Raw genomic sequence first — 23,363 nt, 5'->3', positions numbered from 1 at the left:
TTACCAGGGGGTCAAAGAAGACAAGGATGAACAAAAGTGAAATATAGGTAAAACTGCAAAAACTTACGAACAATTTTTTTCCGTTTCATTTTTACTATTACGGTTAAAGAGCAACCAATAATACTAACATCTACCTGTCCATGTTACCGGGTTTGGTAGAAAAGAATGGTTTCTGAACTATTTGTTGTATTTTAAACAAGTACATGGACTTTAATATACAATCAAATGAATTTTTCGTGTAAAATAAGAATACATATTGAATTTTTGTGCCTTGTTTCTCAATATAACAATTTGAATCTTATCATTCCCCTTGGTTTTCATAAGGCTCTTCTAGAGCCTTCTCTATATCATCCTGCATTACAAAACCGTAGCAAATTAACCCCTCTTGAGCAGGACCGTCTCTGAGAGTCGCTAAAAAATTTTTGCTCGAAGGCGAGTATAAATTCTGGCCTTAAGTAGATTATAGGCTTTAAACGGGCCGATTAAAATTCGGGCAATTGGGCTGTAAATTATAGACTTTGGTTATAAGTTTGAAGGTGCTATAAGTTTAAATACAATTATATATATAGATAAAGTTAAAATGCAAAGAGAGACAAAAATAAGAAGTGTGAGAAGGATTTGTGGCCATGCAAACAACCCTTAAAAAAATTCAAAAAAAATAATAAAAAATCATAACTCAATATATAAATAAAAAACAAAAAAAAATGAAAACCCAAAATGTTTCCCCCGTTATTCCCGTTTAAAAAACGACGAAAAGACACAATGCTAAAAACGAACAAGCAACACAATGATAAATCAAAAAAGACACAATAGATCACAAAATATAACACAATGGCGAACAAAATATGACACAATGTTGAGTACTATAACACAATATCAAGAAAAAAAAGACACAATCAATGACGAAAATAAACACAAAACACAATGATAAACAAAAAGACACAATGATTTTTTTACTCAACATTGTGTCTTTTTTTTAGAACGACAAAGACTGTGGAAACATTTTTGTGTTTTTACATTTTTTGTTTTTGTATTAAAATTTAAGTTATGATATTTTTTTTTGTTAATTTTTCATTATATTTTAAGCGGTTTTTTTGTGGCTACAAATCCTTCTTATTTTTGTTCCCCTTTGTAGATTAACTTGACCCTATACACACACACAATAATTTTTTTAAAAAAAATTTCAGGCCCACCGGATAGTCAGGCCTGTGACCGTCGACCACTTTGTAGCCGGGCCTGCTCTCGAATAATAATCAAAGATTGAAACTATTGTTGTAATAATAATTAACACATTATTCATTTATATATAACTTAAATGCTAAGCAAATCGATTGAAGTCAAAATACCACCTCAATAGCAGATGGTTCAGTCCTTGCCCCGAATCGACGTATTACTAATCCTTCCTTGCTAATTAAAAACTTTGTGAAGTTCCATTTGATTGCAGTGCCCATAAGTCCACCTCCATTTGCTTTCAAGTATTTGTATAACGGTGCACTGTTACTGCCGTTGACTTTGACCTGATTCCATTAAACATACATATTACATATAGTGGTGTGTAAAAATAGGCCCGAACCGGTTTATATCAGTTTAGTTCTCGGTTGGTCCTGTTTCGTTAAGATGAAAAGGGATAAATTAGTGATATTTTACTTTTGCGAAGATTGGGTATTCGGCTTTGAACCTCTCACACATGAACTGAACAGTCTCTTCTATTGGCCCGGGTTCTTGTTGCAAGAATTGATTGCATGGGAATGCCAGTATCTCAAAACCTGGATCAAGAATCAAAATCAATAATCCGCGTGTCGTTTCTGATTAATGTAAAAACTGTTAAACATAGAGTAAAATACATAAAATAATCATAGGGTATCATAAAAAAATATGATAAGGAATTAAAAAAAATACTAGAAAAAGTGATATTATTCAAAATTTCAATATCTTCACAACTATAGTGTTTTCCTAGTGTAATGTAAACGGAAGTTACATTTCCTTAACTTGGTTAGCAGGCGGATCGTGTTCACAAATTAAACCGATAAACGGTTAAGCATAGGAACCCAAAGACGACACAAGTTTTAGATTTTAGAATAACATAAAACATAACAAATTATAAAATAAACACGTGAACCCGCAAGCCTACCGGATTCACCTAACACTGGCATGTTTAGTTAAGCGTCAAAACTCTCGAATCCGTTTAGGCTAAACCTAATCCGTGCCAGAAACAGACATTTGCTCGAAATATTTGTTTCCACATTTAGGTCCAATTTACTACCTCAAGGGGATTACCATGAATCCAATATATAAGAAAATCTAAAATAATAAAATGTTCAAAAATTTGATACTAAAGTTCATCACATTTGTGAAGATTTCACAAAAATTAATATGTTGGAAAATTATGCTAAGAATTGATAGTTTCATACCTTTATCCTTGTATTTCCTGTAACTCTCTGTAAGTTGCGTGTAATTTGAATTCGTTAATCCACTGTTGCATCGTCATAACCAACAATCATTAATCCCAATCAAATCCAATTTCAACAATCAAACAAAAAGTAATCTAAGCACAGACAAACAAGCCACTAAAGTTTTTTAATTTCCTTTTTACATGGATTTCTTTTACCGATGAGTAAATGGTACAGGGTACCCATACCAAGCCATTTTTAGCACCCACCTTTTCTGTTTTTAGATTGAATTACCTTCTCAAGTTACCGGTACCCATTTTTGCGATTTTCAGGATCGGTACTTTCGGTACCGGTCTAGTCCCTAGTTGCGACATCATTATTCTTTTCTACAATGGCGTTTTACGTTTTGGTCTAAACTTTGTCATCTCACATTTTAATGTTCCGCCATTAACGTGGTTCATCGTTATGATGTCTGTTTTTTACAATTTAACGCGATCGAAGATAACGATAAAACGACGAACCATTTGGAAGCAACATTGACAATGAGCAAAACTTTCCCTTTATAAATGCTAAGATTAACATCCTTTCCCATGCTATCCTGCGCCTCGCAAATAAAAGCTTTCGGATTGAATTGTAGATCAAAACATTGGATGATGAATTGAAATAATAATAATAATAATAATACCTGGACTGTGAAATCATGAACTGATGATTGTTCAGGGACAGATGCAGAAGCACCCATGCTTGCATTGGATAATTTAGAATTATTGATGAACAACAAGAAGAAGAAATAGAAATGGATGATGATTGATCATTTTGGAAAACAGAATACAACGATTTCTATATTTGGAATGAAGATCAATAGCAATTTACATATTCACTTAATCATTTTTATTTTTTGAAAACTATCAAAATGTTCATTTGACATGTTAAATTTAAGAAAAATATTCATTTGACTACGCAAAATCTTGTCGAACATCTACTTTTTAGTCATTAAATGACGATTGTAGGGGTATGGTACAAAACCCGGTTTTACGATCCTAAATTTATTATGTTTGGCTTATTTTATTATATGGACTAATACAATGTTATTGGGCTGAGGGAGTTTTGTGGAGGTAACCCTAATTGGGCTAGGCCCATTAGGGTACCATGATGGTGGCCATGAGACTCTCTATATAAGGAGGTCTCCACCTCCTTATTAGGGGTCATGCTCAATAAGAGCCACCACCACTTTTTGTGTCTGTGAACAAGAAATCCTCAGGATATCTTAGCAGTCACCTCCACACTCCCAAAAAGCCATCGCAGGTCACCAGCAGCTGAAGAAGAAGATCAAGACGTGATTCGTTCATCTCAAAATCCGTGGAAACATCGTCATGGATCAGGTCAGATTTCATTTCGTGTTTCGACATTGGCGCCATCCGTGGGACGGCAACGAACTGCCCTTCGATCTTCATCTCGGCTGTCGGATCTCTCCCAGGAAAAACCCAGATCTGGAAGTTTACAGAAAAAAGCTTCAAGGCTTGTTCTATTAAAGCTCAAAAAGATCCATAGATCTAAAAGAGGCTTCCAGATCTGTGCAAAAAGAAACGGCCTGATTCGAATGATCAGGTCTCCGGATCTGTGATGGTTTTAAATCTGCTCCGGGCTTCAAATCTGTCCAGATCCGATTTACAGACCTGGATTTTAGGTCTAAAGTTGCAGATCTGACTCTAAAATTGCAGATCCAGAAAGTACCAGACTTCCGCCGCCATGTACGCGCGCCCGCGGATTCTCACTCCACAGCCGTGCATGTGCCGCCGCGGAAACCACCATCTGGGCCTTGCGCAAGAGACCTCCGCCATGCACGCACACACGAGTCACCACTCCATCGCCGTGCATGTGCGCATCAGGCCTCGCGCCAAGCGCGCCCCAAACGCGCCAAACTTCAAGGTTGGGAATCCTCATAATATCCCATATGGCTACGCGCCAAACTTAAAGGATGGGAATCCTCATAATATCCCATATGGCTACGCGCCAAACTTCAAGGATGGGAATCCTCATAATATCCCATATGGCTACGCGCCAAACTTCAAGGTTGGGAATCCTCATAATATCCCATATGGCTACGCGCCAAACTTAAAGGATGGGAATCCTCATAATATCCCATATGGCTACGCGCCAAACTTCAAGGATGGGAATCCTCATAATATCCCATATGGCTACGCGCCAAGGATGGGAATCCTCATAATATCCCATATGGCTACGCGCCAAACTTCAAGGTTGGGAATCCTCATAATATCCCATATGGCTACGCGCCAAGGTTGAGAATCCTCATAATATCCCATATGGCTACGCGCCAAGGATGGGAATCCTCATAATATCCCATATGGCTACGCGCCAAACTTCAAGGTTGGGAATCCTCATAATATCCCATATGGACACACGCAAAGGTTGAGAATCCTCATACCACATGCTCATGCACCATATATGCTCACGCATCACATATGCTCACGCATATTACACATGCTTACGCATCACATGCTCACACATATCACTGTCTACGCGCACGCGCATGCAACATCTGCGCGTGGCGCATAACACAAAAACAAAGTCTAGGCGCACGCGCACGCAACATCTGCACGTGGCACAGGACAAAGTAGCTCAATTATTATTCTCAAAGCTCATAAGACGCCTCTCGCGCGCAAGCTTTAGTACTCTCACAGCTCGTAAGCCGCCTCACGCGCCAGCTCAATTATTATTCTCAAAGCTCATAAGACGCCTCTCGCGCGCAAGCTTTATTACTCACAGCTCGTAAGCCGCCTCACGCGCCAGCTCAATTATTATTCTCAAAGCTCATAAGACGCCTCTCGCGCGCAAGCTTTAGTACTCTCACAGCTCGTAAGCCGCCTCACGCGCCAGCTCAATTATTTTTCTCAAAGCTCATAAGACGCCTCTCGCGCGCAAGCTTTATTATTCTTTGCTCGTAAGTCGCCTCTCGCGCGCAGGCTTTATTATTCTTAGCTCGTAAGACGCCTCACGCGCAGGCTTTATTATGCTACAGCTCGTAAGACGCCCCTCGCGCGCAGGCTTTATTATTCTCAGCTCGTAAGTCGCCCCGCGCGCCAGCTTAATTATTATTCTCAAAGCTCATAAGACGCCTCTCGCGCGCAAGCTTTATTACTCACAGCTCGTAAGCCGCCTCACGCGCCAGCTCAATTATTATTCTCAAAGCTCATAAGACGCCTCTCGCGCGCAAGCTTTATTACTCACAGCTCGTAAGCCGCCTCACGCGCCAGCTCAATTATTATTCTCAAAGCTCATAAGACGCCTCTCGCGCGCAAGCTTTAGTACTCTCACAGCTCGTAAGCCGCCTCACGCGCCAGCTCAATTATTTTTCTCAAAGCTCATAAGACGCCTCTCGCGCGCAAGCTTTATTATTCTTAGCTCGTAAGTCGCCTCTCGCGCGCAGGCTTTATTATTCTTAGCTCGTAAGACGCCTCACGCGCAGGCTTTATTATGCTACAGCTCGTAAGACGCCCCTCGCGCGCAGGCTTTATTATTCTCAGCTCGTAAGTCGCCCCGCGCGCCAGCTTAATTATTATTCTCAAAGCTCATAAGACGCCTCTCACACGCAGGCTTTACTATTCTCATAGCTCGTAAGGCGCCTCACGCGCAGGCTATATCATTCTCAGCTCGTAAGACGCCTCTCGCGCGCGGGCTTTATTATTCTTAGCTCGTAAGTCGCCTCTCTCGCGCAGGCTCTATTATTATAGCTCGTAAGCCGCCTCACGCGCAGGCTTCATTATTTTTACAGCTCGTCACCATCATGAAGAAAATCTCCCAAAACTCAAAGACAATAAAGGCAAGGCCAAAGAACAGGGAAAAAACCGCCTCATAGCCTAACACACCTCATAAAGTCCAGCGCTCCACCTAGACGCTTGCGCGTCCAGGAGCAACACTGGACTTGGGGGGGCTTGTAGGGGTATGGTACTAAACCCGGTTTTACGATCCTAAATTTATTATGTTTGGCTTATTTTATTATATGGACTAATACAATGTTATTGGGCTGAGGGGGTTTTGTGGAGGTAACCCTAATTGGGCTAGGCCCATTAGGGTACCTTGATGGTGGCCATGAGACTCTCTATATAAGGAGGTCTCCACCTCCTTATTAGGGGTCATGCTCAATAAGAGCCACCACCACTTTTTGTGTATGTGAACAAGAAATCCTCAGGATATCTTAGCAGTCACCTCCACACTCCCAAAAAGCCATCGCAGGTCACCAGCAGCTGAAGAAGAAGATCAAGACGTGGTTCGTTCATCTCAAAATCCGTGGAAACATCGTCATGGATCAGGTCAGATTTCATTTCGTGTTTCGACAACGATATTTTAAGCCAACCAGATGTTGTCATATGTCCATTATATTTGTTAAAATTCATTTGATTTCACTTAATCATCTATGTATTTAAAATAAAAAATGTTAATTATCTTTGTGTGTTTAGGCGTGGGATAAGGGCTGTCGATTCTTATTAATCAAAGTTTCAAATGAAGCATTTATGACTCGCTTAGTTGGTGTTGACATAAAAATCATATTAAGGCCATGGTATATCAAATAACTGAATAAGTCACGTTGGTTGATTTGACATGCAATCATGTCGAGACTTTTTGCCCAAAATTATTTATGGGACGATGAGTAACGTTGGCCAACTACAATGTTTTAATCGTGAACATTGATCATTTAACAGAGTAGCTATACATTATTTTGATCATTTTAAACCTACAAAACAAATTTAATCTAGAAATATTATGAAGTAATGCAAGATCATTGATGAACTTAAATCAAACTGTACTTTCTTTGACTCAATCCTCCAAAGTCCTTAAACCGACTTCTATTCCTATTCCCATCCGATTTTAACTTTCTAATCATCTAGAAACTAGTTTCTAATCCAATCCATTCTGACTTTCTTTGACTTGATCCGAACTGATTTAAAACCAATCTAATTCGATCCAAAATCCACTTCATGCACATATCTGGTTAGAGGTGGGCAAAGAAACTGGTTTCGTACTTGACCCGATCCCACCTGACTCGCTCATACAGATTGAGTTTTGGGTTTGTTCCCTGGAACTGGAACCGACACGGAATCGCTGTAACCGGTTCCACCAATACCCAATCAAAACCCGATAAAAATCCGGAATCGGTTCCTACCCGACCCGATTCTTGACTTTTATCGACCATACCCGAAACCAGTTTCTAAATGGTTCTGCTTATTGAAAATACCTAGTTTGTGCACGTCTATGTCTGACCATCCACTTTGTTCTAATTCCAAATGTGCCCTCAAGTAGAGACATGTACAAAAAAACCGGCATGCAATCGGTTAAACCAGAAACCGAACTGGACTCATTCATTTCTAAAAATAGTTTAAGCCAAACCGAACCGCCAGATCGTATAGTGGTTCGTTCATTTCATAATCAAACCGTTTTTTTCCTCACACCGGCGTTAAACCTGTTTTGATCAGTTTAACAAGTTCTACACACAGCCGGTTTTGATCAGTTTGACAAGTTCCAAAACTGGTTCTACCCTCAAGATAATCATGTCAATTATCTTTGTGTGTTTGGGTGTGGGGTAAGGGTTGTCGATTCTTATTAATTAAAGTTTCAAATGAAGCATTTATGACTCGCTTAGTCGGTGTTGACATAAAATCGTATTAAGGCCATGTTTGAGATTCCTTATTTGCAACTCCTTGCCATTTTAAATATGGTATATCAGATAACTGAATAAGTCACATTGGTTGACTTGACATGCATTCGTGTCAAGACTTCACCCTAGAAATATTATGAAGTAATATAGGATCATTGATGATGATTAACTTAAATCAAAACATACTTTCTTTGACTCAATCCTCCAAAGTCCTTAAACCGACTTCTATTATCATCCGATTTTAACTTTCTAATTATCTAGAAACTAGTTTATAATCCGATTCCATTTTAACTTTCTTTGACTCAATCCGAACTGATTTAAAACCAATCTAATTCGATCAAAAATCCACTTCGTTTACATATCTGGTTAGAAGTGGGCAAAAACTGGGTTCGGACCCAATCCGACGATCCAACAATTAACTAGAAGTCTGGAACCAACCCGGACCTGCTGTAACTGGTTCCACCAATCGACCCTACCCGAAACCCGATGAAAACTCTAGTTATTGAAATACCTAGTTTGCACACGTCTATATCCGGCTATCTACTTTGTTCTAGTTCAAAATGTGCCCTCAAGTAGACATGTACAAGAAAACCGTTATGCAATCAGTTAACCAGAAACCGAACCCGACCAGCTCATATCTAAAACCGGTTTCAGCCAAACCAGTTCTCAAACCAAACCGAACCGCCGGATATATAGCGGTTCGCTCATTTCACAATCAAAACGTTTTTTTTTTCTCAAACCAGATTTAAACCGAACCAAACATGTTCAGGCCAACCTGATTTTGACCATGCAAAACCTAACAACCCGGTTCCGTTTGAAAAGAAAAAAAACAAAAAGCCTATATACACAATCAGCACACTTCTTCTTCAGGCCCACTTACTTTATCATCAGCAGCCCATAATCATTACCATTACCAAATACCAATGACGACGAGTCGGTAGGCCACGTGCTCCTTACACCCATATCCATACACACCTAAACCTACGCACCCCGCGCACGCTAGAGTCAACCCCTTCTCCACACCAAATTCATATCGTCACACAATTCACAATTATTAGGGCTTTTTTGTTCAATTAAACACTCGGCATCTTATTAAATCAGCTAATTGGATACAAATTGAGTCTTAATTTGTCATTCAATGCGTTTCTACTGTTTCGTTATTTGGCTGTTAGCAAACCCTAGGTAGCAGTGATAGGTATGGCGCCGAGCCGGAGAAGAGGCGCCGGTAAAGCGGCGGCGACGGCGGCGGTGTGCCGGAAGTGGAAGGTCGGCGATCTGGTGCTGGCGAAGGTCAAAGGCTTTCCGGCGTGGCCTGCTACGGTATGTTTGTTGAGGTGTTTGTTTTATAGATACTGTTTAGTTAGGGTTTTGAGGTTTTGACTGACTGATTGATTGATTGATCTGTAAGGTGTTGAATGCTTTTGATTTATTTGTTGCTGTTAATTTGATTTTTTTTTAATTTATTTAGTATTTGTTTGTAATTCTTTCTTGAAATCATTTTGGATGTCAAAGAACTGTTTTGGATCTAGCTATAATTGCAGTAGTGTAATTAGCTGACATCAGCAGTTAATCCTTTCTGTTGTTGTAGTGTATTGGTGTTAGGGTTTTGACTGACTGATACATAAGTTGTTGAATAGATTTAGTACTAAAGGTTAAGGCTTTTTAATGGTTTTGTTTTATTTGTTGCTGTTAGTTAATCCAATGAGTTGTTGATTGTTGATAATCTCTTTTATTTTTTGTTGTTTTTTATTTTAATTTAGTATTTTTTTTGTACTTTTTCTTGAAATCATTCTAACTTTGGATGTCAATGAATTGTTTTGGATCTAAAGAAAATTGCTGTACCGTTAGCTGGCATCAGCCATCAATCCTTTATGTTGTTGTAATGTACTAGTGTTAGGATTTTGACTGACTGATACATAAGTTGTTGAATAGATTTTGCAAGAAAGTTTAAGGCTTCTTAATGTCTTTGGTTTCTGTGTTGCTGCCAATTGATTTGAGTGGTTGATGATGTATTTGATTGGCAATTTGGAATTGGTAGTTGGTACATTTCTGTACTTCTTTCTTGAATTCATTTTAATTTTGGATATCAAGGAACTGTTTTTAGATTCAACAAAACATACTGTGGTTGTATTGGTGTCAAAGGAATACTGTGGTTGTATTGGTGTCAAAGGGAGTGTTATATTTGCATGGTTTGTAGATTTATTTGTAAATCCATATGCTCGGTGTCTTGTAATCTCTTGTTTTTAATCCTTATGGACTAAAAGAATATGAAACTTGTGGTTATTGTAAGTGTTTACTATAAGCGTTTGCCGGTTTCTTTATTTTGGGACTCTTGTAGAGCTGGTGTTTGTTGATTTGCATTTACATATGGTTTTTACTGTCTGATCCATAAGCTGTTGACTAAACTCAGCACTAAAGTTTAAGACTTTTTAATGCTTTTGATTTTTTTTGTTACTGTTAATCAAATGAGTTGCTGATAATGCCTTTAATTGTTAATTTGGATGTCAAAGAACTGTTTTAGATTCAACAAAAAAATTGCAGTAGTGTTAGCTGACATAAGCAATCAACCCTTTCTGTTGTTTTGGCCTAGAAGGCGGTATTTATATTATCATGGTTTGTAGATTTATCTGTAATTCGATATGCTTGGTGTCTTGTATTTTCTTGTCTTTAAAAAACAAATTCTTTTTGGACTTTTAAGAATATGAAACATGCCGTTATTGTAATTCTGCATGTTTGGTTGCAGGTAAGCGAGCCAGAAAAGTGGGGGTACTCTAATGACTGGAAGAAAGTTCTAGTCTTCTTCTTTGGAACACAACAAATGTGAGTATACCTTTGCAACACAAGTTTTTATTGTTGTCACTACAAGTCATCAGTCAGATACTGCTTTTTTGGGTTCAGAACTTCAGATCATCTAATTTGTTTTTAGCCCAAGCAGTGTCGGACAGAGTGCTTTATAAATAAAGTGAAATTAACATTTTTATGATGCTTAGAGTAGACCATAAAGTTAATAGGCTGGGTGGAGAGATATATTGCTATGCTCACTAAAAGTTGTTGAATGCTATCCTTGCTAACTTCCTTTTTAGGTAAGGGGTATGTTTAGGGACTTGAGTGGGCCAGTTAGCTTATCATTGATATGCTGTCATTTCTTTTTGGCAGTCATAAGCTTTGAGATTCAAAGTTATTATAAACTTTAATGCTTACAAGTGCAGCAGTGAAGATTTATAATTTGACAAAGATCCTATCTTTATAAAGGAATTTATTAAGTGAGCTCGAGTTATTGTATTATATGATACTTTATGTTAAATTTTATATATACATTTCTTTGTTTTTTGATTACTAGCATGCCATTGAGATAGTTGCATAAAGCATGTGATACAACTTAGGTCATTCGGAGACAAGTATAATATTTAGTGATATTTCATTTGGTTTGTCTTAAATATCATATACTATTATGTAACTTTCATTATATAAGAAAGTTGTTTTATTTTAGCTAAAGATTAGGGACTAGAGCTGCACTAGGATAGAGATACTCTTCAACCTATGTATTATTTGATCAGCGATTTTGATATCATTAGAATGTTACCCCTTGAAAGTAAAGTGCAGAGCTGGTCAACCTCTCAAACTTCACTTAATATTTTCTTGTTATTTGTTCATCTTAGTTTTGCTTTATTTACAATCTATTATCTATCTAGTCTTATGAACATCAGAGCATGATGTTTATTTCATTGTATTCCTTATATTTGATAATCAATATAATGTTTAGCTTACTAGTTGTAATTTTAACTGTAGTAAATAAGAAGCAACCAATTAGGCCTATGGTTCTTGTTAGGAATTCAGAGGCCCGCGCACGCAACCGGAAACTGCAGCAACGTAAAGAACACGCGAATTAGCATGGCTCGGTGTAACCGACCTACCTCCACGGGTGGAAAACCAGGGTTATTCTTTATTGAGTGAAAGTTTTGATTACAAGTACATAGCTTATATATAGACTAATCTAGGGTTAATAACTTCATCAAGAAATCACTTAATGGGCTGGTCTTAGGGCCAGCTGCCCCTGCCAATGATGAATGAGTCCTTAAAGAGAAGGATAACAAATCTTTAGTTTATATGATGCCACGTGCAACATTTAAGGAGCAGAACATAGTTAATGAACATGACTTCAAGGTTGTCAAACGTAGGGTCCCGAGCATAGGGTCACTTTGCGAAATCACTATCAAGACACCCTTCACAATAGAATCCAACAAAAGATAACTTGTCTTTGTTTTTGGCATTTTTTTTTGGGGTTGAGCTCGGTTTCTTGCTGGGCTGTTGACTTTGTACTATTTTGGGGAATAGTACAAAGTCAACAGAGCTGAGCAAGATTCTGAGCTCAACTCCAAAACAAAACGTCAGAAACAAAGACAAATTATGTTTTGTTTGATCCTATTGTGAACGGTCTGTCGGTCTTGATAGTGAGTTCCCGGTTTATCGCTATAATGGGTGATGAGTTAGGGTTATGGAATGTGATCTTTCATGTACATGTCTGGTAACACAATCAAAATTACTAACCAAAATCTAAACTTTATCATAAATAAATTCATCACTAATACAACATACCCATTATTCCAATTGGGTCCTCGTTGGTTTTTAATATGTTGAGTTTTAAAGAACATAATATTTGCCACGGCTTCAAAACAATTGGAGCTTGAGGAGTCGATAGAGACCTTGAGAGGGGATTCTATCAATGTAAGTCGAAATCTTTTTCTTTCAAGTTTAGAAGCTGAAGAACATAGAATTGGGGCTGCAATGGCGCGCGGGCAAGATGCGTTAAACTTGGGGTATTTAATTTAATAATTTTATAAAATTGTCGAAGATCTAATAATAACAGTTCCAACCCACAGTAATTTTATTGAAGCTTGTGGGAATCACACGTGGACAAAACTGGTACTCTGGTAGGATACTAACCTAAGATATAGTATGCAACATAGTTTGTTGGTTTTGTGGGGTTCACTCACAATATCATTTTTCAAACGTATTGAATTAAACACTTAATATGGTTTTTAAACTTTGATCTTTGGACATTTTTTTTGTGAATGATATTAGGTTTCTGTTTATATTTAGAGACTGATATTTTTTTTACTCGATACATATATTTTTACTTTATTAGTACGCCTTTTCTGTATCATGCGTATGCTTTTTCTACACCTACATGACAGGCGAGCCATTTGTGCCTTGTGATAAAAGGATGGATAAAATGACCAGAAAATAGAAGTTTTAATAACATGACAATCAATTTCGGGTTTGAAAATTAGAAGTGAATAGATAAAATGACCAAAAAAGACGTTCTTGTGATGAAGGTTAGAAGTCTTTTAAGTTAAAGGGATGGGTCATTAGGTAATATCATTCTTGTTTTGAAAAGCGTGCCTCGTAAAGCATGATGCAATATTGTGCGAACATCAAGTATAGAATGAAACTGGTTATTCAAAGTTGCTATATTGACTAAGTCATCATACACTGAGTAGGAGAATCCGTTCATCCAAACACTGAAGACGAATTATTGTTGCTACAAGTCATAGTTAGCAGAAGCTGTACATATGGCTAAGCTTTGTATCATATAGTCACATACTACAGTTATTAACATGTGCAGGTTTTTGGCCTATTGTGTATTACGAATGTGAAGCTGTTCTATGAGTCCGGTGTAGGGTTTTTATAGCTTCATGTAAGCACTGTTGATTTGTCATTTTCATCTTGTTGAGAAGTGGCAATTCGGCCTTTTTTTATTTGGTCTCCGAACGGATTTATAATGCTTAAAACTTCTGACATCACTTTATTCAAAAAGCTAAATTATTATTAAAATAGTATTTTTTTTGCAATCATGCTTGACACCAACTATTCATCAAATATTTTTATAGTTTCGGAGAAAATGTTTTTGGGAACTCTTTTTTTCTTTTTCTTATTCCTTATAGAAATGGGTAAGGTTGAAAGATAGTGCTTACATGGGGGTGCCTTCTTGAAACATTTAATCAGATGGGGTGACGACATCTCCTTCACCTTTCTAATTTTTATTTTTTCTTTTCTTTTATATTCATTTCATATTAAACTTAGTTGTTTCTCTGTTAGTATGCAACAAAATTTTAAAAAATCTAAACACACAGTTTTGATTATTTCAACGCTTGGATATAAGTTTTATTGAAAACCACGAATTGCATTTGAAATAAACATATTATTTGATACTGCGAGACTGTAAGGTCACATTTTTTGGATGCAACTCGATTTTCAATAAAATTTATATCGAAACAACAAAAAAAGACAAAATTGAATATTTAGATTTTTAAAAAGTATTTAATATTACATGTTATTAGAGAAAACTAAATTAAGTATTTAAGTGTGAGTGGAGCGGAAAAAAGAAATAGAAAAATGGAATCTTAAAAGGTGGGGCAGAAGTCGCCTATACCAAAGGTGATAACCCTATCTGTGTAGATGTTATAAGGTGGAACCCCCGAGTAATCACTCTCTTTTACTCTTGTAGGTTTAAAAAAAGTTTTGTTTGGGTCAGCCAGGTTTGTGTGCTTTCGATCCGATTTCATTGTGAACCGTTTCTCAAACCGCTCAATATGTCACATTTATCTTGTTTACCCCTGGATTGGTATTGCTTGCATTTTATGGGTCCCCCCGGTTTGTTGATGTGCTTGTCATTATATAACTATTATCTCTCTTTGCAGAGCTTTTTGCAATCCAGCTGATGTGGAGGCTTTTACTGAAGAGAAAAAGGAATCTCTTTTGAATAAACGTCACGGTAAAGGTGCTGATTTTCTTCGTGCTGTGAGGGAAATTGTTGATAGTTATGAGGAATTAAAAAAACAAGATCAAGCTAATAACATTAATAATATAATTGATCAAACTGCTTCAACAAACGAGGAATGTGTCGCCAGCTCAGCATCAAAGGGTGAGGCTGTCACACCTACTGTTGACCTGTGTTCAAAAACTTCAGATTTTTTAGATCCTAATGGTGAAAATGCTGCTTTGCTGGCGCAAGATGACAAAATAGCATCTGAGTGGCAAAATGGTAATTTGGCGGCCAAGAAAGCACCTTTACCGACAACATATTCCAGAAAGAAACATTCTGGTACTCATGTTGTTTCTGCTCGAAGGTCAAGAAGTTCGGTAAGAGAAGATGTGTCACGAGACGGGCCACAAAAGAGGACAAAACGGGTCAGGACATCACCGGCTTCGTCTGATGGATCAGGTTCAAATGTGAGTCCAGAAGAAAATGGGTCTGAAATTGTGACCGTTGATTCTGATACCAAGAATTTAAACGAGGGAAATTGTGTACAATCTGGTTATCACAAGGTTATTGAAGTTGAGTGTGATATGCAGCTGAGTCAGACTCTTGAATTTCAAAACAAATCCGTGATTAATAAGAAGAAAAGAAAGCCAAGCAGAAAACGTGAATTCCATGATAATATCGAACCCGCTCAGAACTCTGATATTGAAAAAACTATTGAAAAGTATTCTAAAGAAGATGGTGATGAGCACCTGCCTTTAGTGAAACGGGCTCGGGTTCGAATGGGTCAAACCACAGAGCCTGTGAGTGGAGCAGAAGATACGGGTCGGGAAGGATTAGACCACTGTTTTACATTGCACAAATGCAGTGTTAATAAACCGCCCGTTTGGGAAGCTAATAATAATAGTAATAAACATTTTGTTGATGATGAAGCTGCTTTACCACCGTCGAAACGACTGCATCGGGCTCTTGAAGCTATGTCTGCTAATGTGGCGGAAGATAAGCAAGATTCTCAAAGCGGGCCCTCTGCCATGAAGACGATTATTAATGGCAGTTTGGAGAACAATAGCAATGTATCTTCACCAGTTCAGCAGAATGAAATGGTTGATGAGATTGACACATGCAATCAACCTTCTAGAACTAGTAGCCCGGAGCAAAAGCCGGTTGAAATGTCTCGTAGCGGGCCATCTGCGATGAAGACGATTATTAATGGTACTTTGGAGAATAATAGTAATGTATCTTCACCAGTTGAGCAGAATGAAATGGCTGATGAGATGGAGACGTGCAATCAACCTTCTAGAACTAGTAGCCCTGGGCAAAAGCCAGTTGAAATTGCAGACTGTAAAGATGATGCTATGCTGGATTCTTTACCTGAAGCGGTTGAAACAGTAACCGGCCCAGAAAGCCCGAAACCTACAACAGATGTTGTTGAGATGGAGTCTACTCCTGAACTAAAAAAAGACACATCTGATGTGTTTGTATCAAGTGATAATGGAGTTGTTTTGCATGATGATGTCACTTTGGTGCAGTCTTCTCCTCAAAAAAGGTGCAATGTTGTAGACCACTTGATTCAAGATGATGCCAATGATAATGCAATGTAAGTTAATAGTTAATAGTACACATCTAATATCAAATTATTTGCTAAGAGGTGTCAAAAGAGTTAAAATTTGGCAGGTTGAATAACGGGTCAAAACAGGTCCGACGGACCAACATATTTCTGAGTTTTATAAAAATTTAATTTATTAAATGTTATTTTAAAACTATTTATCATCTATGTGAAATAAATGACTTAGGGCACCATAAGCATTTGTATATTGTTTAGGCAATTTTGACCTGCTCATTAATGTCAACACATTTATATGAAACAATGTCATAACGGTTTCGGGTCTTGATGGTTTGGGCTTATTTACAATTGTTCTTTTTTTGTGGTAAATAAATAATGTGATAATTATGGCTACGAAAATTACAGCACTGAAAATATTATAGTTTTGCTTGAACCTTTTTGGCCAATTTGACCTTTAATTTTTAGTATATTTATTTTAATTATACCTATTTTACCCTTTGTTACTGGAACTATCTTTTGTTTTAAAAATGATTTTAGGACACCTATTTGAACCATTTTGGCCAATTTGACCTTTTATTTTTAGTATATTTATTTTAATTATACATATTTGACTCTTTGTTACTGGAACAATCTTTTGTTTTAGAGCTGAAGAAATCAATAAGTCAATAATGGAAGCAGATGAACCTCCATCTCTTACTGTTATGAAAGAGTTGACTGTTGACCTGGGTCCCGAAGCTCTTCTTTCAACTCATATTTCTGAAGGTGACACGGGCCATAAAAGTGCATCACGCACCGGGACACCCCCTCTTCTGACGGACCCGTTAGACTCAGCTGATGTGTCACAGGCCTCACCACTCAATACCTCAATTTGCCACCATGTATCTACATCATATAATGGCAATTTACCTGAAAACATTGACCCGGATCCCGAACCTTCTCTTTCAACTCATATCTCTGAAGATGGTACTGACCATAAAAGCGCATCAGGTATAGTGGCACCCTCTCTTTCGACTGACCCGTTAGACTCAACAGACGTGTCACGAGCCTCACTGCCTAATAATGCTTCAATTTGCCACCCTGTATCCACATCACTTGAAAACAGTGACCGGGGTCCTGAACGGCCTCTTTCTACTCATATTTCTGAAGATGACACGAGCCACAAAAGTGTGTCAGGTACCGGGACACCCTCTCTTGTAACTGACTCGTTAGACTCAACTGTTGTGTCACGGGCCTCGCCACTCAATAATATTTCAATTCCCCACCCTGTATCCATGTCATGTAATGGTAATTTACTTGAAAACAGTGGCATCTCTAGTCCCAATGTGCATGAAAAAATGAAACAAACTGGCAACACATGGAACACTATCTCAGAAGCAAATGCTGCTTTGACTTCATTTGAGGCGAGTCTAGGGACTCTAACACGGACCAAAAAAAGCATTGACCGGGCTACCCGTATTGCCATCGACTGTGCTAAATTCGGCATTGCTGTGAAGGTAATTTACTTCAGTATTTTTGTGTTTTAAGCCAAAATTTGATTTTTGTTAAGATTTTGATTGTTATTGGCTTACTCTGTAGTAATAATGTATTTGGTAATTTACAAGCAATTGCTTTGAATGTAGGTTGTGGAGGCTATTGCTCGCAGTTTGGAATCTGAATCAAGTTTACATAAACGGGTAGACTTATTCTTTTTGGTGGATTCTATTGCGCAATGTTCTCGAGGGCTTAAAGGTAACTTAGTTACACTTGCATTTATAGTCTTTCATTATAGGCAAATTGCACAAATCAAAAACAAACCTTTTGTTGTTTTCTTTTAATATTAATGTTGTTTTTTTGGCACACTGTATTATAAAAGTAATTCAATAATTTGTGTTTCAGGTGATGTGGGCGGTTTGTATCCTTCAGCTATCCAGGCGGTGCTACCACGGTTATTGTTGGCTGCTGCTCCTCCAGGAAATAGTGGTCTTGAAAACCGCAGGCAGTGCTTAAAGGCAAGTCATTTTTTCTTAAATATTGTAGTCTACTAGTCATATTCATATTATTGTTATCTATATTTTTACTGAAATGATCACCACCTAAAAATGACCCTCAACAGGTACTGCAGAACATTCTAATTTTATATCTGTATTGTTGGACAGGTTTTAAAGCTGTGGCAAGAAAGAAAGATTCTTCCAGAACCAATGATCCGTCACCATATTCGTGAGCTTGATTCCCTCAACAACTTATCTTCTAGAATCAGTAATTCCCGTCGGCCCTTCAGGAATGAACGGGCCTTTGATGATCCCGTTAGGGAAGTTGAGGGTATGCTAGTTGATGAGTACGGAAGGTATTAATTTAATTTTTTTTATTACATCTTCTTTGCTAAGTAGTTACATAAATCGAATAAGTATTGATTTTGTTTCGTTTAAATGGAATTTAGCAACTCGAGCATCCAGTTATCTGGTTTCTGCATGCCAACAATGTTGAAAGATGAAAAAGAAGAAAGTGATTCTGATGAGGAGGGTTTTGAGGCGGTAACTCCTGAACGAGATCCCGAGATTTGTGACGAAGGTGATAAGATTCCTACGCCTTCAGCCGAGAAGCATACACATGTATTGGAGGATGTTGATGGTGAGCTTGAAATGGAAGATGTAGCTCCTACTTGTGAAGGTGAATTTACAGTTACCGCTGATGTGGCAAAAGTTGCTCCTTTGCCGCCATTACCAAGTGATTTGCCACCTTCATCACCACCTTTGCCGAATTCTCCTCCACCTCATGCCGCGCTTCCACCACCACCACCACCACCACCACCACCGCCACCTCCTCCTGCCACCCTTCCTCCACCACCGCCGCCTCCGGTTACCCTACTTCCGCCACCACCGCTGCCAGTTTCAGTTACTCCACCCCCAGCCACCCTTCCTCTGCCTCCTTCAGCCGCACTTCCTCCACCTCTTCTATTGCCTGATTCCAATGTTTATGTAGGTACCCAAGTAAGTTCTATATTTACTTTCGATGTTGCTTTGAAAGTGTATGTTGCGATTTTGATCATTTTACTTGTGATAGGGTGAGTAGTCGAGTACAATTCGGATATCCGAAACCCGACCAAGTTATGAGTATTGTATCTTGGTCTTGTTGGATTTGGGTTTCTCGGGCTTAGATTTAAGGCAAAGACTGACCTATATCAGTTTGAGTTTCATATATTGCGTGACTAGAATGATGAAAGCCGACCTATCTATGGAATGGATAATAATTGGCCAGTTTTTGTTTAATGTCTAAGATCAAGGACCCTGAAACCAAAAGGACAGAGGCTCAATACTCATATTTTGGTTCATCTCGGGTATGTTATTTTATTATTTGCTGGCTGCAGGTTGGCGCGGGTTGTATACAATTGCTCACCATTACTTACGGATGGGCTGATTTGGGATATGTTTTTTTTTAACCTTTAAGTCGTAACATCTAAAACTTTTTATTCAAAAAGCAACATTTGTGAAATATTAAGTTCTTGCAAGCATATTTGACATCAAGTATCAAGTATTTACATAAAAGCTAAAAAGAGCAGGTGATTTTCGGGTCAACTCGAAAGTGTCTTCAAGATATAGAAGCTTATAAACCATTACACTCACTTTAAATGTGTCATCATATCTTTCACTTCACTTTAAATTTAGGCTAGATGGTTGTGTATTTGACATCTATTTTGACACCTGGCACTGCAGAACGGTAATGATGATTCACATCAATCAACTGCTGCCATGTCAGTTCATTACCATCCTTCTGATGTACCGGAATCATCAAATTCATGCTCTTTCGGTGCCCCTCGTCCACCTGTTCAAGCCACCAGTAACGTCCACCTAAGGCCGCCACACCCCGCTCCTTCATCTCAGTTCTCATATTTTCAATCTGACCAATCGTGTCGGGAAATCCCACCACCTTCATATCCTGGTAGATTCCATTTTGTCAATAATACAGATAGTGGTAATTTTCACAGTGATCATGACAGAATGCATGCGCATCCACAGGATGACAGCTGGCGGTACCCACCCCCTCCATTCTCTGGTAAATATATCTTGATTTTGCATAGTTCAGATTTTCAATTACTGTTTCAAGAATAATTTAAATCTTTTTTTGTGATTAAATTTTCTTGTGTGTAATAATAGGACCTTGTCATCCAGATGGCCCGAGAGGCATGTATCCTCCGAATATGTATGCGGGCCCACATTGTGAGCCTCCAATGCCCAATAATACCTGGCGTTATCCAGTAAGACCTCCAAATCATAGAGATATGGCACCCCATAGACCATACCCCGAAGCATCTGTTCATATGGCTAATAGAGGTTTTGCTCGTTTTCTTTATTTTTAAATTGTTGTAATGTTTAAAGTAGGGGTGTGCATGGGTTGGTTTGGGGCGGTTTTGAGTCAAACCCATAACCATAACCGATATGTCGGTTAATGGATAGCCATAACCATAACCGACACGTTATGGCGGTTTTGGTTAATCGGTTTTGTAGGTTATAGTGAGTCGGTTATGGGTCGGTTAACCGTAACCAAAACAATGTAATTGAGCCTAAAAGTTTGGTAACAATTATTACAAAAAAACGAAATGACATAATCTAACAAGGTATATAATCCATAATATTAATACCAAATATTCAAAAAAGAATGACATTATATAATCCAACAATTAAATTCAACTTAATTTGATAACAAATGTTGAACCAAAAACATCAAAATGATATAATCCAACAACATGTTTGGTGGAAGTGAATCCCAAGCGTATTATAAATGCTTACAAACTCCTTTAACCGCTTTAGAAAAAGTAGATTAGTTATTTAATGATATAATTTTCACAATTATATAGTCAAAATGCAAACAAAGGAACCAGACTTTACAAAGTTTTTTATTTTGCGTACTCGAGTTTTTTGTTTTGTTTTTTTTTTTTCCAATTTTCGTTTAACATTTGTTGTACCTTATATCTTTTTGGTGTTTTTTCAAAAACTAAATTACAATATTTGTGCCTTGAGGTTAGGCTTGTAAACGAACCGAACGCTCGGTGAACTATTCGTGAACCGTTCGGTGGGAAGTTCGTTTATTTAATAAACGAACGAACATGAACAAAAAATTTGTGTTCGTTTAATTAAACGAATGAACATGAACACATGTTCCGTTCGTTAATTTATGTTCATGAGCGTTCGTTTATGTTCGTTTATGTCTTTTTATTTATGTTCGTTTATGTATTAATAGAAAATAATTAAATATTATCTAGATAGGTTATCTGCTTAAAGGTTTCATATTGGTTAATTTGTGTTCATTTAAGTGTTTTTATTTAAGTTTGTTTATGTTGTTTGTGTTCATTTACATTTGTTCATGTATGTTCGTTTATCTTTGTTCGGTTATGTTTGTTTAGATTTTAAACAAATGAACACAAATGTCCCTTTTTAACTAAATGAACATGAACATAAATATTTGTTCGATTAAGTGTCCATGTTCTTTTAAAGTTAAATGAACGAACACAAACATGCCGTTGTTCGTGTTCATTCAATTCGTTTACAGGCTTTCATTATTCACATTGATGAATACATTGGTCTCAATCTCTAGGCTCTTGCCGATTTTATTTATGTTCGTGAATCATTCGTGAACACATTAATTTCCTTATTGAACGAACACGAACATAAAATCTTGTTCTGTAAGTGTTCGTGAACCGTTTGTGAACACATTATTTTCTTAACGAACGAACATGAACGAGGCCTTGTTCGTGTTCGTTCGGTTCGTTTACAGCCCTACTTGAGGTGTATTGAAAGTTGCACCTTTTGTCCTTTATGTTCATTTCTTACACTAATCATCCTTTATGCTTACGGTTTGTTACGGATTTTGTTCTTTCAACTATTTGTTGTTAGCATATAAGTTAACTTTTTCTGAAATAACTATTCTGCCCTTATTAATAGAGGACCAAATGTGCAATTTTTACCATTCCTTTTTATACTTTCTTTTCGTTACTTTCTTTTGTGAAGAGAAGAAAAGGAACGAAAAAAGTAAACTGTGAAATTTGCGCATTCTGTTGCGAATCGCAAGGGTAAAATAGTCATTTTCACAAAAAAGGTCAACTAAAATATTAACATCAGTTAGCAGAAAGGACAAAATCCGTAACAAACCGTAAATGCAACCGATTGTTAAGCAATAAAGATAATATAACCTGTGCATCTGTATTTGTATATTTTTTAACTTTATTTTTTTGTTGCAGGTCCCAACTATTGGAGACCAAGGTGACACATAAGGGACAAGCCATATAATACTCATTTGGAAATATTTTCCAGTTTTATAAACAGACCAAATATTCGCTTGAAATCAACAACAGGCTTATTACAACAAAATACCCTTGTACAATCTTGTAGAAGAAACAAACCTATTGCATGCATCAAACAGTCCAAAGTTTTCATGAAATCAAGATGCATAATTCCTTTGTAAATGCATACGGTTCAGGATGCAGCCAGTCAAAGCTACTGTAACATCATCATCAAGTGGTTCTTTTGTCATTTGTAATATGTTGTCTCTGTCATTCATGTGTTAGCCAAATTGTTGGATGTTTATTAGTCAATTGTTGGGAATTGTGTTTACTTGAAACTTGATATTGACTGTACATGTTGGTTGGTTTATAAGTGAAAGTGTATTTATTATATCTTTTTCATAGTTACTTTGTAACACCCCAACCCGGAACAGGCTGACGTGTCACTATTACAGATATCATAAACCAGACACAATCCATTTAAGAGGAATAAAAATAATCCAAGTGCAACCAAGGAGTTAAACCAAAACGAAAGAAATTCCTAAGTCCAATTTATTAAATGCGAAAAAAAATAAAAGTCTTTACTTTTGAGCTTCATTTTACTCTCATCATTGATTTCCCTGATTTCTCGGATTACCTGCCAACAAAATAAGACAAACATAAACAAGAAAACACGGCTGAGCCAAAAATTGCCCAGTAACGGATAGAACAATAGTACA

General features: G+C 37.5%; 2 protein-coding genes across 2 annotated transcripts; one reads left to right on the top strand and one right to left on the bottom strand.

Annotated features, from left to right (window-relative positions):
- Window positions 1-301: 301 nt before the first annotated feature.
- On the bottom strand, window positions 302-3,132 carry LOC143541595 (putative glutathione peroxidase 4). Its single transcript, XM_077034379.1, has 6 exons — window positions 3,076-3,132; window positions 2,912-2,988; window positions 2,412-2,473; window positions 1,648-1,766; window positions 1,350-1,517; window positions 302-352 (listed from the first exon to the last, which is right to left on the bottom strand). The coding sequence occupies exons 1-6, from the start codon at window positions 3,130-3,132 to the stop codon at window positions 302-304; spliced, it is 534 nt and encodes a 177-aa protein (XP_076890494.1).
- A 6,129-nt stretch (window positions 3,133-9,261) lies between these two features.
- Window positions 9,262-22,854, top strand: LOC143541627 (protein HUA2-LIKE 3-like). Its single transcript, XM_077034400.1, has 11 exons — window positions 9,262-9,384; window positions 10,808-10,884; window positions 14,766-16,420; window positions 17,019-17,884; window positions 18,011-18,119; window positions 18,267-18,379; window positions 18,527-18,714; window positions 18,808-19,357; window positions 20,081-20,420; window positions 20,522-20,698; window positions 22,603-22,854. The coding sequence occupies exons 1-11, from the start codon at window positions 9,262-9,264 to the stop codon at window positions 22,626-22,628; spliced, it is 4,224 nt and encodes a 1,407-aa protein (XP_076890515.1). The 3' UTR covers window positions 22,629-22,854.
- The last annotated feature ends 509 nt before the right edge of the window (window positions 22,855-23,363 follow it).

The sequence above is a fragment of the Bidens hawaiensis genome, unplaced genomic scaffold, assembly GCF_021521415.1.
Source record: "Bidens hawaiensis isolate Kalapana, Puna unplaced genomic scaffold, B.hawaiensis_p1.1 tig00012615_1, whole genome shotgun sequence".
Lineage (NCBI taxonomy): Eukaryota > Viridiplantae > Streptophyta > Magnoliopsida > Asterales > Asteraceae > Bidens > Bidens hawaiensis.
Note: the sequence above shows the minus strand (reverse complement) of the source record. Positions and strands in the feature narration are given on the sequence as shown.

What these genes read in the sequence shown, in the direction of transcription:
- LOC143541595 (XM_077034379.1), bottom strand. Translation starts at nt 3,132, where the DNA reads ATGGGTGCTTCTGCATCTGTCCCTGAACAATCATCAGTTCATGATTTC. An exon ending in TTCATGATTTCACAGTCCAG is followed by an intron (nt 2,989 to 3,075) that starts GTATTATTATTA and finishes TGCGAGGCGCAG; the next exon opens with GATAGCATGGGAAAGGATGT. An exon ending in GTCAATGTTGCTTCCAAATG is followed by an intron (nt 2,474 to 2,911) that starts GTTCGTCGTTTT and finishes ACGATGCAACAG; the next exon opens with TGGATTAACGAATTCAAATT.
- LOC143541627 (XM_077034400.1), top strand. Translation starts at nt 9,262, where the DNA reads ATGGCGCCGAGCCGGAGAAGAGGCGCCGGTAAAGCGGCGGCGACGGCG. An exon ending in TTCCGGCGTGGCCTGCTACG is followed by an intron (nt 9,385 to 10,807) that starts GTATGTTTGTTG and finishes GTTTGGTTGCAG; the next exon opens with GTAAGCGAGCCAGAAAAGTG. An exon ending in AGATGATGCCAATGATAATG is followed by an intron (nt 16,421 to 17,018) that starts CAATGTAAGTTA and finishes TTGTTACTGGAA; the next exon opens with CAATCTTTTGTTTTAGAGCT.